Below are 13,876 nucleotides of genomic sequence, written 5' to 3'. Positions count from 1 at the left end.
TGTAGGTAGGGCAGCCCCTATAAAATGTATTATGGGAGCCACTGCAATTGGCACATGTGCTTGATTACTGAGCAATTTGAATGACCATGACCAGGTTGGGCACATACAGGGTAATGGGCTGTGGAGCAAAGATACTTGGCAGGATGCCAAAACGCCAACATTTCTGACATCGACGGGAGAGTGTCGACATGGTCAGACAGGACAAGACACTCTGCCAATATAAACTTTATGGGGGAGGTCATGCTTACTGAAGCTAATCTTGGTAATACTGGTGGAGACTTTCGGCAGCCTCAAGGTATAGTATAGCAATGTACTGTTGTTGTATCAGTAAGTATTGCAGACAAGCAGGTCAGTCAGGGTAGATAATGCACAAGCTTGGGACTCAGATGTAACTGTGACAGGGCGTGAACGACCAGGACGACTGCAGAAGGAAACTTTGCTTCCATTGTTGGAATAGGAGGGTACTGTCAGAGTGAAGTCAGGGAATCACAAATAAACGATCCCACTTGGCTGGACTAGAGAGAGTTCTCAAAAGCGAAGGGAGGAAGACGGAGTGGTGGTAAGAGAGGTAGTACTGCAGAGAGGACAATAAGAGTGAATAAAAGTAAGGGAGGAGGGGGCAGAAAATGAAGAAGACTGTATGAGAGGAGGAAATGGAGTGGAGGATGTGATGCATTCTGAAAGTAAAATAATTACAAGGATGGATGATTCAGAACGGGGCAAGTTGACAGCAAGCATCGAGGAGGGGGTAGTAGTAGCAGTGGTTGGAGCTGTGATCAAGGGAGGGGGAGGGGTTGAGAAACTAGAGAAGTCTAATTAAGATAGGCTAGTTGATGAAGGGACAAGCCTCAATGCAGCTAATGAAGTCTTCATTATTGGCCATGAGCCTGAAATTAAGGGTAAGAGTTAGATTAGTAACCAAGGGAATACTGTGCCCATGGCTCCCTGAGGCCATTAAGGACCGACATAAAACCAGCTTCTCATCCTTTCAGCATGACTCATACACCTTAGGAAGACAGAAGGGGTTAGAGAAGAGAAGGAAAGGAAAAAGAAAATGGTTAAGCCAAGGACTGAGGCCCAAGGTAGGGGTGGACCCCAGTGCTCCTATGGTCCCCCCATGACAAAAGGGCAAGGGATTAGGGGGGGATGAAAAGTAGTGATAAGGGAAGAGAGGGTAGTAAATGAAGAAGACTGTGAAGGAGATGAGGTGGAGGATGTTGGGAGAGAAGGTGCCTTAGAATGGACTGAGCTGACAGCTGGTTTCAAGGAGGGGGTGGTAGTAGCAGTGTTCGGAGTTGTGATCTGAGGAGAGTCAGGGTTTGAGGAACCCGGGGAATAAAAATCAGTGGGTTAGCTGAAAAAGTGGTGAGCCTCAGGGCTCCTGATAAGGTTACAGAATTTTCATTATTGGTCATAGTAAGCCTGAAGTATGTAGGAAAGAGAAAGGTCCACCTCTCAGGGTCTCCATGAGGGGAAACTAAGGACCCTGAGGGATGATCCTTCTAAAGAGAGGAATACCAATACTCAAGGTGCGAAGATAAACAGAATCCAGCCAGCCTCCATGAACGTCAGAGTGGGCTTGCTAACCAGTGCAGGGGCACATGTGCACAAGAATATTTGTGTACATAAAATAGGATAAGAAAAAGATGATCTATATGTGCATATTTATGAATCCCGAAAGATAAAGTTCAACAATTTTTCAAATTGTCTATACAATAATTATTCACAGTGGTCTTTGTGAGTTTTCCTATAAAAGTATAAAACACAATACACTGTTTAACATCGCATCATGAAAAACCAACTCATCATGATGGATGTGGCTACAGGCATCACGACTCGCTAAATAAAGCAAGTCGAGCAGGGAGTTCAGCTATACTCCCCTGCCAAAAGGCTAGACAGTTGCCAGAAGTCACCGGAATGAGTGGCACAGAAATTTCTGGCACTGTCATTATAGGGATAACTGCAGTGAAGATTTTAATAAGGATGTTACATTGAAACAATTATCTTTCTAAAATGTTTGACAAAACATGCATATGGATGACTTTAAAAGTAACTCCATAAAAAAAGTAACACCATAAAAAGTAACAATACATTATTTAAGCTATATATAAAATATCTTACAAGAATAAGTAACAAATGATGTGAAGAGACAACACAGCCCTGCCTGGAGATCACTTTTTAAAAATCAGCCCCCAAAATTAGAGCCACTTTGACTGAGCATATTAATAAATTACACTTTAAAGCAACATCACCTCAATACAGCCTTGGCTTTTGAAACCTGGAAACCCTATTCTATTTTGCTATGTCTGTGCGGCTACTTTTTCCCACCTAATCCTCCTTCTATACCCAATTCAACAGAGATTATTAAACCCACCAGCTCAGGGATAAGGTGTACATTCCTAAACATATCAGATAAAACCACCACTGATCCATTAGTTGTAAATCTCCGCTTTTGGTAACACTGATAGGTATGGAACTGGATCAGGTGTTGCTTGTCACTGGGATGAACCAAATGTAGTGATCTCTGTCATTATGTGCCATGCCGACTGTAATATAAGTTCATTTATTGTCTTTACACATAGATGGCTCTACAAGTGCTTAGTCACCAAGGAGTCAGTTATCAGTCCTATATCTCACCTGTGTCTTTTGTACTATTCATTGTCTTTAATATTACCAAGATTTTAATAACAATTTAAGAATCATAAAATCAATAAGAAAAATAACAGTATTGGTATCATCAGTATGAGAAAGACACATTTTCCCAGCAGTTCAAGGAATGAGGAAATCAGGATCGGTCAGTAGACTTTTTGCTGGCTGAGAACATGTGGAGCCATCTGTATGTTACAAAGTTCACAAGAAACTACAGGGATATTATATAATATGTGGTGATTGGGTTAAATTGGTGGAGGCTGCAATTACTGTGAACTGATAATGAAATTTTATCTTTTCAATTAGAGATAATTTGGGAAAGTGTCATGGCACATTTTAAAATCTCTAACTCTTTTTCTGGGAGTGAGCAACATATTTAAAGGTTCTAGTGCCAGACTGACAGCTAGTGCAGGTCCATACCTGCCACAATTACCAGGCATAAAGAGCAGTAGACCAGCTTGCTAGAGCTGTACATATAGATTTTTTTTGGCAGAAAATAAAAAAAAATCTTTCACTACTTTTAAATATGTTTTGAAATACTGTTTTTCCTCCTGTAACTGGATCCTTGCCAATTTCTTCATCTGGTAGACAAGGCTCTTAGCATCTAAAAAACTAGCGCAAATCTCTATCTGGAATCAATATTGCATTTAACACTATTTCTAAAAATACAAAATTCATATAAAAATACATCTGCTATCACCACTATTCATTGGTTCCTTTCAATAAATCACAGAACAAATTTTCCTTTCACAAAAGCAAAATTAATCAATCTGAATAACTTCAGGCTCTCTATCATCAATCTGAATAACTTCAGGCTCTATAGCTCTTCTTGGAACCACCTCATTGTTGTCCTCTTGCTCTATCTGTACTGCCTCCTCCTCTAAAACAAGGAGAGCTGGGTCCTCGAAGTCAATGTCATCTGGGAATTCTTCGTCAGTGTTTGAATCTGCTTCAGAATGACTGTGATACTGTTGCCATCCCTGGGTTTAGACAGAAAAGGAAAGAAGGAGAAACACACATTAAAAGGTCTAAAGAAGTTATAATACTTCAAAATCTGAACTGTAGGCTGTGACAAGACTTTATTTATCGATTTTATCTAATTATTTTTCTCTCGGTGTTATCATTCTTTTAATCATTATTATTACCATTATTCACGAGAAGGTTCAGTCATCACTTACCAAATGCATGTGTCTATTTTCTGGCGTGTCATTGAATTCCTTTTTCCCTGTCAGCAGAGTTCGTCTACATAATCTGGAGCTGTCCTTCAATAGTTTAATAATGCCATATTCATGCCTGATTGTAAAATAAATGGAAGTCTTAAAATCACTTACTTCACTGCAAAATTAGTATTTATAGTTAGAAGAGTTAATGATGATGATAATGGTAACAAAAACAATACAATAAAAGAAAGAGGAGAGAATGAGAGAAAAAAATAAATAGATATAGGAGTACAAATTTTTATCGATCAAGAACAATGTTTACTAGATTCAGTGATTAGTATAATCACTATAGGAGAGACAAATTCACCAAGCATAACTGTACCTCCAATATACTTGTTTTAGAAGATAAAAGTATAAATGTAAAAGACAACGACAAAAAATCGGTCAGTAATATTACATACCCAATTGTCATCGGTGGGACATATTTATTGAAGGTGGTGCAGTTTTCACAGAGATAGCCACCTCTAAATCTTTCTCCCTGGTTACCTATTGGGACAGTTATAACCTGAAAATGGACATAAATAGTAGATTTATAGAGAAAAGTTGATGAAGAGAGCTTATCTGACCTATTAAGTAAACTGGCAGTGACATAATGGAAAACTGGTTTAGAATATCCTTAGCTGTAGCTAATAATAATAATAATAAATAACAAATAAAATTCATAAGTTGCAATTATTCTTATAACAAATTTTATATTAATAATAATAGCAATCATAATAAAAAAAACAAAAACAAAAAAAATCCATAAGTTGCAATTATTTTCATAACAATTTTTATATATCTTTCAACCACCTAAATAAGACATATGCTAAACGTATTTAAAGTAAATATCAGTATCAATATTCCTATTCCTATTCATATTAACATTAACATTAATATTAATAGCAATATCAATATTAATAACTGTATCAGTACCATTGTCAATATCAAATATAAAAGAGAGAGAGAGAGAGAGAGAGAGAGAGAGAGAGAGAGAGAGAGAGAGAGAGAGAGAGAGAGAGAGAGAGAGAGAGAGAGAGAGAGAGAGAGAGAGAGAGAGAGAGAGAAAGAGAGAGAAAGAGAGAGAAAGAGAGAGAAAAGAGAGAGAAAGAGAGAGAAAGAGAGAGAAAAGAGAAAGAGAGAGAAAGAGAAAGAGAGAGAAAGAGAAAGAGAGAGAAAGAGAGAAAAAGAGAAAGAGAAGGAGAGAGAGAAAGAGAAGGAGAGAGAGAAAGAGAAGGAGAGAGAGAAAGAGAAGGAGAGAGAGAAAGAGAAGGAGAGAGAGAAAGAGAAGGAGAGAGAGAAAGAGAAGGAGAAAGAGAAAGAGAAGGAGAAGGAGAAAGAGAGAGACAGAGACAGAAAGAGAGAGAGAAAGAGAGACAGAGATAGACAGAGAAAGAGAGAGAAAGAGACAGAGACAGAGACAGAGAGAGAAAGAGACAGAGACAGACAGAGAAAGAGACAGAGACAGACAGAGAAAGAGAAGGAGAAAGAGAAAGAGAAGGAGAAGGAGAAAGAGAGAGACAGAGACAGAAAGAGAGACAGAGACAGAAAGAGAGACAGAGATAGACAGAGAAAGAGAGAGAAAGAGACAGAGACAGAGAGAGAAAGAGACAGAGACAGACAGAGAAAGAGACAGAGACAGACAGAGAAAGAGACAGAGACAGAGAGAGAAAGAGACAGAGAGAGAGAGAGAAAGAGACAGAGAGAGAAAGAGGCAGAGACAGAGAGAGAAAGAGGCAGAGACAGAGACAGAGACAGAGAGAGAAAGAGACAGAGACAGAGAGAGAAAGAGACAGAGACAGAGAGAGAAAGAGACAGAGAGCGAAAGAGACAGAGACAGAGAGAGAAAGTGACAGAGACAGAGAGATAAAGAGACAGAGACAGAGAGAGAGAGAAAAAGAGACAGAGAGAGAAAGAGACAGACAGAGAGAGAAAGAGACACAGACAGAGAGAGAAAGAGATAGAGACAGAGAGAGGAAGAGACAGAGACAGAGAGAGAAAGAGACAGAGACAGAGAGAGAAAGAGACAGAGACAGAGACAGAGAGAGAGAGAGAGACAGAGAGAGAGAGAGAGAGAGAGAGAGAGAGAGAGAGAGAGAGAGAGAGAGAGAGAGAGAGAGAGAGAGAGAGAGAGAGAGACAGAGACAGAGACAGAGAGAGAAAGAGACAGAGAGAGAAAGAGGCAGAGGCATAGGCATAGACACAGAGACACAGAAAGAATCTTGTCCTTAAACTAGAACCTCACCTTTGTTACTAGAGGGGTTTTTGAGTTGGCAATGTCCTTCTCCCCACACTGGGTGCATTTGTGATTTGGATCAACCTCCTGCCTTCCTGTTATTACTTCAAATTTTTCTCTAGCTGCAGTTAAGGTGTACAAGACTGCAGAGTTAATAGTTAGCCACAATTTTGCTCGTGTGACTGCCACATACATTAAGTTGTGTTCATCTCCTTCATATTTCATATTTTGATATGGCAAGTTCACAGGAACGAGATCATCTAACATAATGACCCAGTCGAACTCCAGTCCTTTAGATTTGTGAATTGTGCTAAAAACAATATCAGACCTCGATGGTTCTCCATTACATCTTCTGTTCAACAGCTGGAGGTGATAGGGAGTTTTGGTTCCGCTGTAATCAAACATTCTGATCTTGTTGGACAAATCATGGTCATCGATGTTGTCAGCAAATTTTCTAAGACTAAAAACAGATTTGAATTTTGCAATAAGCTTGTTTTTGATGCCCAACGATTCTGCTGTTCCAAATCCTTGTTGAATTTGCCAAAGTTTGTATATATCTAAGACTGTATCAAACCCATACTTGGCTAATCCTCCAGCAAAGCTCATGGACATATGAGAATACTTGTCATCAAGACACATAGAAATGGAAAGTTTGTATATGGTAAGATTCATCCTTGCCAAGTAGGCTGTACTAAGTTTTTTACCAGATGAAGTAACTGGCTCACTCTTGCTGCTGACATACACAAAGTCTTGCTTTCTGCCACCAACAAGTGTCTGCTTTTGCACATTCTTGAGAACCTCTAATGAACAATTTGCTACATATGATATTTCAGGCCCAAATCTAAAGGACTGTGTGAGGTAATATGTGTGTGTGGCTGGAACCATCTGAAGAGCATTAACTGCCCCTCTGAAGGAGTAAATCTGTTGATGAGGATCACCAACAATTACCTGGAATACACAATACAATATGATACTAAGTTGATGATTACCATTTCAACATACTCATATACCCAAAAATCTGATTAATATACCTCCTTTAATATTGCGTGTACAAGTTTCATTTAAGTAAACTCAAAATGTTAACTAAATGACTTTATAAACAAAATAATAGTTGAATGTAAATCAATCAAGAACTACTCTTCCGTTTTTCTCAAAACACATAAAAGAAAATGACCCACATCTCCAGCAATACACTTGACTGTCCACTTACTTTGGCACATTTCTGTCTGAGAAAAATATCAAACATGGCTGTGTTCATGTCCTGGCCCTCGTCAATCATGATAACATCATACCCTTGAAGTCTCGGTTTGCTCAACTGCCAACACTTCAGCTGACCATCCTGTTAAGTAAGTACGGGATCTTGTCAGTGTATACTGAAATGATTCAGAGCCTATTCTTCACACTCTGTATACAACAGATGGAAAAGTTGTCAAAAGATAAAGTTATTACTTGTGACATGGCTATCTTCTGTGTTGGGGAACACTGCTTCATTTCTTTCCATACTGCTTCTGCATCAGACAAAAGTATCTGAAAGTGTGGAAGAGAAAAAGGTAAAGCATTTCTAACTATTCAACCACTTACAAAATTTCAAATCATTCATTTCCACTGTAATTCCAGTAGTTCCCTAAAAAGGAGCCCATTCTATTTTTTTTCATTACTGTCCAGTTTCAGTAACTCCAACTATTCCAAGGTCTTTGAAATCCTTCTAAATGTTCACATCCTTTGACATCTACAGTCTCCCTCTTTGCTATTGTTTTACAAATATGGGTTTGGTAAAGTAAGATCAACATGTGATATCCTTTCCTACTTAACTCAAATCTGGTCTTCATTGCTTAGAGACTTAGGGGGAACTTATGCCATAGATTGAGATACTTCTAAAGCCTTTGATAGAGTCTGGCACAAAGCTCTTTTGGCTAAACTTCCTTTCACTGGCTTTCCACCTGTAATATTGTCTTCAGCTTTCTTTCACACCATTCTATCAAAATCTATTTCACAGGTGCTACATCTGGACCATTTCCCACCTCCAATGGTATACTTCAGGAAGCTGTTCTCTCTCCAATTTTGTTTCTTCTCTTTATCAATAAACTCTCTCAGTTCTCCCATACACTGTACCCCCTCTTATACAGATGACAAAGCTCTGCATGCCTCCTCTTCTTTCAAACCTTAACCTTCCTTTTAAAATTGCCACCAAACTTGTACTACTCTCTGTGCATCTCTTGACTCAGACCTTTATAAACGGATGAAGTAACTGGGAAGAACAGACTTTTGTCAGACCTTTATAAACTGATGAAGTAACTGGGAAGAACAGAATTTTGTCAATGTCAGTGCAAGAAAAACTCAGTTCCCCCTTTTTCCCTGTCCTCTATTCCTTCCCAAGTCTGATATTACATTCAATAATAGTCTACTGGATCCCTTTAACTGCTTAAACATTTTGGGTATTGTTACATCTAATCATTTATGGTAAACTTGTATAATCATTATAGCCAAGTCTACTTCCAAAAAGCTAGGAATTCTGTTCAAGTATCATCAGTATTTTTCTTCTGAACAACTACTGCAGCTTAACAAAGGTCTAATTCATCCATGCATGGAATATAAGGGAACAGTTTCTTGTAAGGGGCTCTCACCCAGCATTCACCTTATTGACATAATTCAGTCTAAAGCAGTCAACCTTATCAACTAAGTCTTTATCTTTGATGCCATGTAGCTTTTGTATACCTTTTATACAGATATTATTTTGGCTATTGTTCTCAATAGTTGATTAGCTGTGTGCCATCCCCGCTCCCATAATTGCACAGTTTCATGCCATCAATGGAAATAATGCCATCAATATTGAGTGAAAACTGACACCTCAAATATTCTCACTCAAATTCCCTTCAGTCATACAGGAAAAAAGAATTATGTTGTTTCCAATTCCCCTCTAAAAGATTCTTTATGCCAAAAATGTGAAAAAAGACACTTATATAAAAATCTTAAACATCATGGGCATTTTTTTCTATAAAATGAGGGCAAACAGTTCAAAATATTCAATATTTTCAAGACAACCAATTCCAATTTTTCCTACCAATTATGCTAATAAAAATGGACTGAGAGGTCTGATTTTTTTTCTTTCTATTATCATTAAAATGTAAGGGAGGTAAAAATCAAAATGCTACTACACCCTTATTTCTTTTCAAAATCATTCCAAAAACAATAAAGCTTGTGAAGTTAGTCCTTCTCATTTATACTTATTTTGGAATACAGTTCATCATCTATAAGTTCTTGATGTGAGATAACATAACCTTAGTGTTTGATACAGCATACCTGAACACATGTATCTTTCCAATGCAACATACTTTCACATACCACGTAAGTTTTAGTGACATACCTTCAGTCTATAGTCATCTTCGATATCATTCTGGTCTTTGTCCTTCACAGGCACATGTTGCAGAGTGAGAATGTCATCATGAGAATTCAGAAAGATTTCAATGGTGTTTTTAACAAGGGCAGCACGTCTGAACCTGCATATGTGCAAGAATACAGATATATCAATTATCTATTTTCTAAGGTACTGGCAAAGAAACAGAATTAAAATTAGAAATGACACTAAAGAATGATGATATTTCTAACTGTGACTTATAAAAGAAAGAGAGGTGATGACAAAAACACTATGATTATATTCCTAACTAGTACTTACCAATTAAAGAGACATAATAACAAATCCATACCTATTGCCAGCACCTTCCTTTTGTTCCAAAAACTCGGAAATTTTGCTACTGCTCAGGTTCCCATCTAGTCTACGGATACTTAAAAACCTGTAGAGGAGAGACAAATTTTCAAGAAATTATTTCCTTAGTCGGTCTTATTGGAAAGACAAAATTATTCTTGAGAATAATGAAAGACAGAAAAAACAGTACTCTTCTATATTACAAAATATAATAATGTAACCGAGTGTGTGTGTGAGAGAGAGAGAAAGAGAGGGAGAGGGAGAGAGAGAGAGAGAGAGAGAGAGAGAGAGGGAGAGAGAGAGAGAGAGAGAGAGAGAGAGAGAGAGAGAGAGAGAGAGAGAGAGAGAGAGAGAGAGAGAGAGAGAGAGAGAGAGAGAGAGAGAGAGAGGGTGGGGGGGGGAGGAAGGAGAGAGAATATGAGAGAATATGAGAGAGAGAGAGGGTTGGGGGGGGAAGGAGAGAGAATATGAGAGAATATGAGAGAGAGAGAGATAGAGAGAGATAGATAGATAGAGAGAGATAGATAGATAGAGAGAGAGAGAGAGAGGGTGGGGGAGGAAAGGAGAGAGAATATGAGAGAATATGAGAGAGAGAGAGAGAGAGAGAGAGAGAGAGAGAGAGAGAGAGAGAGAGAGAGAGAGAGAGAGAGAGAGAGAGAGAGAGAGAGAGAGAGAAAGCAAGAGAAAGCGAAAAAAGAGAGAAAGAGAAGAGAGAGAGAGAGAGAGAGAGAGAGAGAGAGAGAGAGAGAGAGAGAGAGAGAGAGAGAGAGAGAGAGAGAGAGAGAGAGAGAGAGAGAGAGAGAGAGAGAAAGCAAGAGAAAGCGAAAAAAGAGAGAAAGAGAAGAGAGAGAGAGAGAGAGAGAGAGAGAGAGAGAGAGAGAGAGAGAGAGAGAGAGAGAGAGAGAGAGAGAGAGAGAAAGAGAGAGAGAGAGAGAGAGAGAGAGAGAGAGAGAGAGAGAGAGAGAGAGAGAGAGAGAGAGAGAGAGAGAGAGAGAGAGAGAGAGAGAGAGAGAGAGAAAGAGAGAGAAAGAGAGAGAAAGAGAGAGAGAGAAAGAAAGAAAGAAAGAAAGAAAGAAAGAAAGAAAGAAAGAAAGAAGAAAGAAAGAGAAAGAGAGAGAGAGAGAGAAAGAGAAAGAGAGAGAAAGAGAAAGAGAAAGAGAAAGAGAGAGAGAGAGAGAGAGAGAGAGAAAGAGAAAGAAAGAGAAAGAGAGAGGGGGGGAGAAGGAGATGGAAAGGGAAAGGGAAAGGGAAAGGGAAAGGGAGAAGGAGAAAGAAAGAGAGAGAAAAGTTGATGAAGAACACATACTAAAGAAAATTGTGAATGACACAAACATTAAATGAGAGAATGATTTCAAAAGAACACTTTCACATTCTATATAATGAAGTATGATTCATGGCAGAAAGGACAGGGCTTAACAAGTCTATCAATCATTCAAAAAGAAAATAGTAGAAACTCTATACTAAAACAGAGAGAGTGGAAGAAGCAGAGCAACAGACAAAGACAAATACCACAACAAAGACTGTGACAGAAAGACAGAAAGTACTTGGCAGATGGATGCACTTTTTCTGTCTGAAAAGTCTACTGGGAATATTCACTGTGTTGTCTTCACATAAACAATATTGCAAGGTATATCCAGAATTCTAGGGAGACACAAATAGATGAAACCTCCTCTCTTCCCCTTCTAATCAGCTCCACTGTTGCAAAATAAGACCAACTAGAATGGGTAGGAAGAGGATTTTCTGTTCATTTAATACCCCAATTACTGATTCCTAGTTTAAATGCTGGTTTTAAAACAGAAAAGAAGGGAAGAGATATGAAACAAAGAAATAGACAAGATCTACGTTCAAGAGAAGTTCCAGGCAAAGGCAGCAGGCCCATCTGAAAATAGATGAAGTCTTGTCTCAAGCACAAAGAAATTGTCTTATTGCAGACAAAATATCTACATAAATCATCAATCTCTGACAACAAAATAATATGCAGCCATAAAACCATGGGAACAAGTCCATCTCAGTCCATTCTTAGGTAAAGATGGAGAGGAGGCAAGGAAGGCACTGCAGGACTGGTAAGAAATGAGCAAGTGGGGCTGGCAAAATGTCTTGATTGGGTGAGAGATCTGGGATGACCCAGAGAATAAGGGGAGGGTACAACAGCAGCTTCTAGAACATTTAGAGTTATGCTACAACTACCTAGATTGCCACAATTAACCAGCATATAGAGGGGCTGCATAGGCCTTGCTACTACACGTAGAAGGTTACCACAACTAGCTGGAAAAGAAAGGCTGTACTGATGTAGAGAAGTCCTGGTGCTAGCTAACATCTGCAGTGGTGAGGCACAAACTACTCAGCCCATAGAGAGGATCCCTCTGTTTGGAGCCACACAATGTTCATTCCATCTCCATCAGTTAGTACCATGGGTTAGCCCCTAAAGTTCTATTTGTCTGGCCTGTTAAAAAATAACAGGGGACATATCTTCCTTCTTGCCTCTCCTGTCCAAGGAGGTAAAAACCCAGGATGAAAAAAATACCAACAAAGCAAAACAGCTTGGCCAAAGACAACACAAATGATAAAAAAAAAGGGAGAAACATAACTACTGAAAGGGAGAGAGGAAGAAGGTAACTGAGGGAGAGAGAATCCCATTTGCTTTCTTTCCTAAAGAAACAGTCCAACTACCATGCCTGAGCTACATACCCTAAACAAAGAGACCTCATCCTATAGTTCCCACACAGAGGCAGAAACAAACAGAAAAAAAATATAAGGAATTAGCAAAAGGCAAAGGATGAAAGAGAAAAAAGTGAACTTATGCATTCATCCAAAATGCTCCCACTCTTCATTTTTCAAGGAGAGAGAGAGAAGGGAGGATGAAGGGTGGTCAGACAAGGAAAGAAACAAACTTAGGGAACTCAAACACACAAGAAGCAAAGCAAAGCAAGAAATAACTGAGGCTGCTTAGAACACAGACTGCAGTAAAGCTATGAGATCCGGTGCAAGCAGCATCTTCACTCCAAGGCTGGAAAAAAATTCTGTCATGTCTGATCTTGCAACAGTAGCTCTATCAGGGATAAGAAGGTATGGTTGGTACATGAGTAATTTCCATGGTGTATATTTCCCCTATTTTTGTTTTCCTTGATATTTGGATGTGTTGTGCATTTACTACAGCCTTTGCTCCAGACCTCAAGTGACTAGAAAGAAAGAGTGAAGACAAGGAAATTACCTTCTGCCAACATTTGCGAAAGCCATGGCATGAGCTGTCCTAACTTTCACATTAGTAGGAAAACTCTTGGAGCAGTGTTCCTCTACCGATTTATTGTAGACCACAAGCAAGAACTTCTGGTGTGGACGTTGTTGGCACATCTGGAGTAAGGTGGTGGTTTTGCCAGTCCCAGCAAAGGCTACGATTTTCACAATCTATGGGTGAATGGTCGACATCCTTAAAAATATGGTGAAGATATATGATACCAATATAAAAATGGAATGATATTTACATCACATCATATAGAGCAACTTTGCTGCGTGACTCATTGTGAATTTCATAATAATAAGACTGCAGGATATTCATGCTCATTTTAGAATCAGTGAAAAAGAAAAATATCTGATCTTCCCCAATGTTAACTTATAAAATATGAATAAGCAAATAAATAAACACAAAAACTTACATGATCTGGCTTAATATCATGGTTTATAATTCTCATCTGTTCATGAGTATGTTGTACTTTTGGCTTGTAACTCATGAACTTTTGCAAGGATTGCTGGCCACAATGACTCTGTTTTAGCCTCCCAGGGTCGTCCGCAGGAGTCAGAGTCCACCGATTCTCATACAGATACAAGGCATAGTTGACTATGTAATGGTACCTGTTTAGAAAAGAAAAGAAAAGAAAAAGAAAGAAAGAAAAGAACATTGTTAACCGTACAGAAGATACGTATGCTTTCGCTTTTGTTTCTTATTGTGTTGCAAGAAATATTCATCAATGGTAGAAGAGATCATTAACACAATGCTGCTGGGATGACACATGCACGCATACCATAGTGAGCTTGATTTATCAATTGTAGTTAGACCTATTTACAGACTAGGAGTTTACATGCATTATACAA

General features: G+C 38.7%; 1 protein-coding gene across 1 annotated transcript in view; it reads right to left on the bottom strand.

Moving 5' to 3' along the window:
* Window positions 1-1,652: 1,652 nt before the first annotated feature.
* The window catches only part of LOC125032431 (F-box DNA helicase 1-like), a 16,928-nt gene continuing 4,704 nt past the window's right edge, over window positions 1,653-13,876 (bottom strand). The window contains exons 6-15 of the mRNA XM_047623552.1: window positions 13,441-13,636; window positions 12,999-13,192; window positions 9,789-9,875; window positions 9,449-9,581; window positions 7,534-7,611; window positions 7,295-7,423; window positions 6,094-7,032; window positions 4,271-4,374; window positions 3,828-3,942; window positions 1,653-3,629 (exon numbers count right to left, since the gene is read on the bottom strand). Of these exons, the coding sequence (XP_047479508.1) occupies window positions 3,411-3,629; window positions 3,828-3,942; window positions 4,271-4,374; window positions 6,094-7,032; window positions 7,295-7,423; window positions 7,534-7,611; window positions 9,449-9,581; window positions 9,789-9,875; window positions 12,999-13,192; window positions 13,441-13,636 (2,194 nt within the window). The 3' untranslated portion in view covers window positions 1,653-3,410. The remainder of the gene's footprint in view (window positions 3,630-3,827; window positions 3,943-4,270; window positions 4,375-6,093; window positions 7,033-7,294; window positions 7,424-7,533; window positions 7,612-9,448; window positions 9,582-9,788; window positions 9,876-12,998; window positions 13,193-13,440; window positions 13,637-13,876) is intronic.

This window comes from Penaeus chinensis, chromosome 14, assembly GCF_019202785.1.
Source record: "Penaeus chinensis breed Huanghai No. 1 chromosome 14, ASM1920278v2, whole genome shotgun sequence".
In the NCBI taxonomy this organism is placed as follows: domain Eukaryota; kingdom Metazoa; phylum Arthropoda; class Malacostraca; order Decapoda; family Penaeidae; genus Penaeus; species Penaeus chinensis.
The sequence above is the reverse complement of the archived record's forward strand: the minus strand, read 5'-3'. Positions and strand labels throughout refer to the sequence as shown.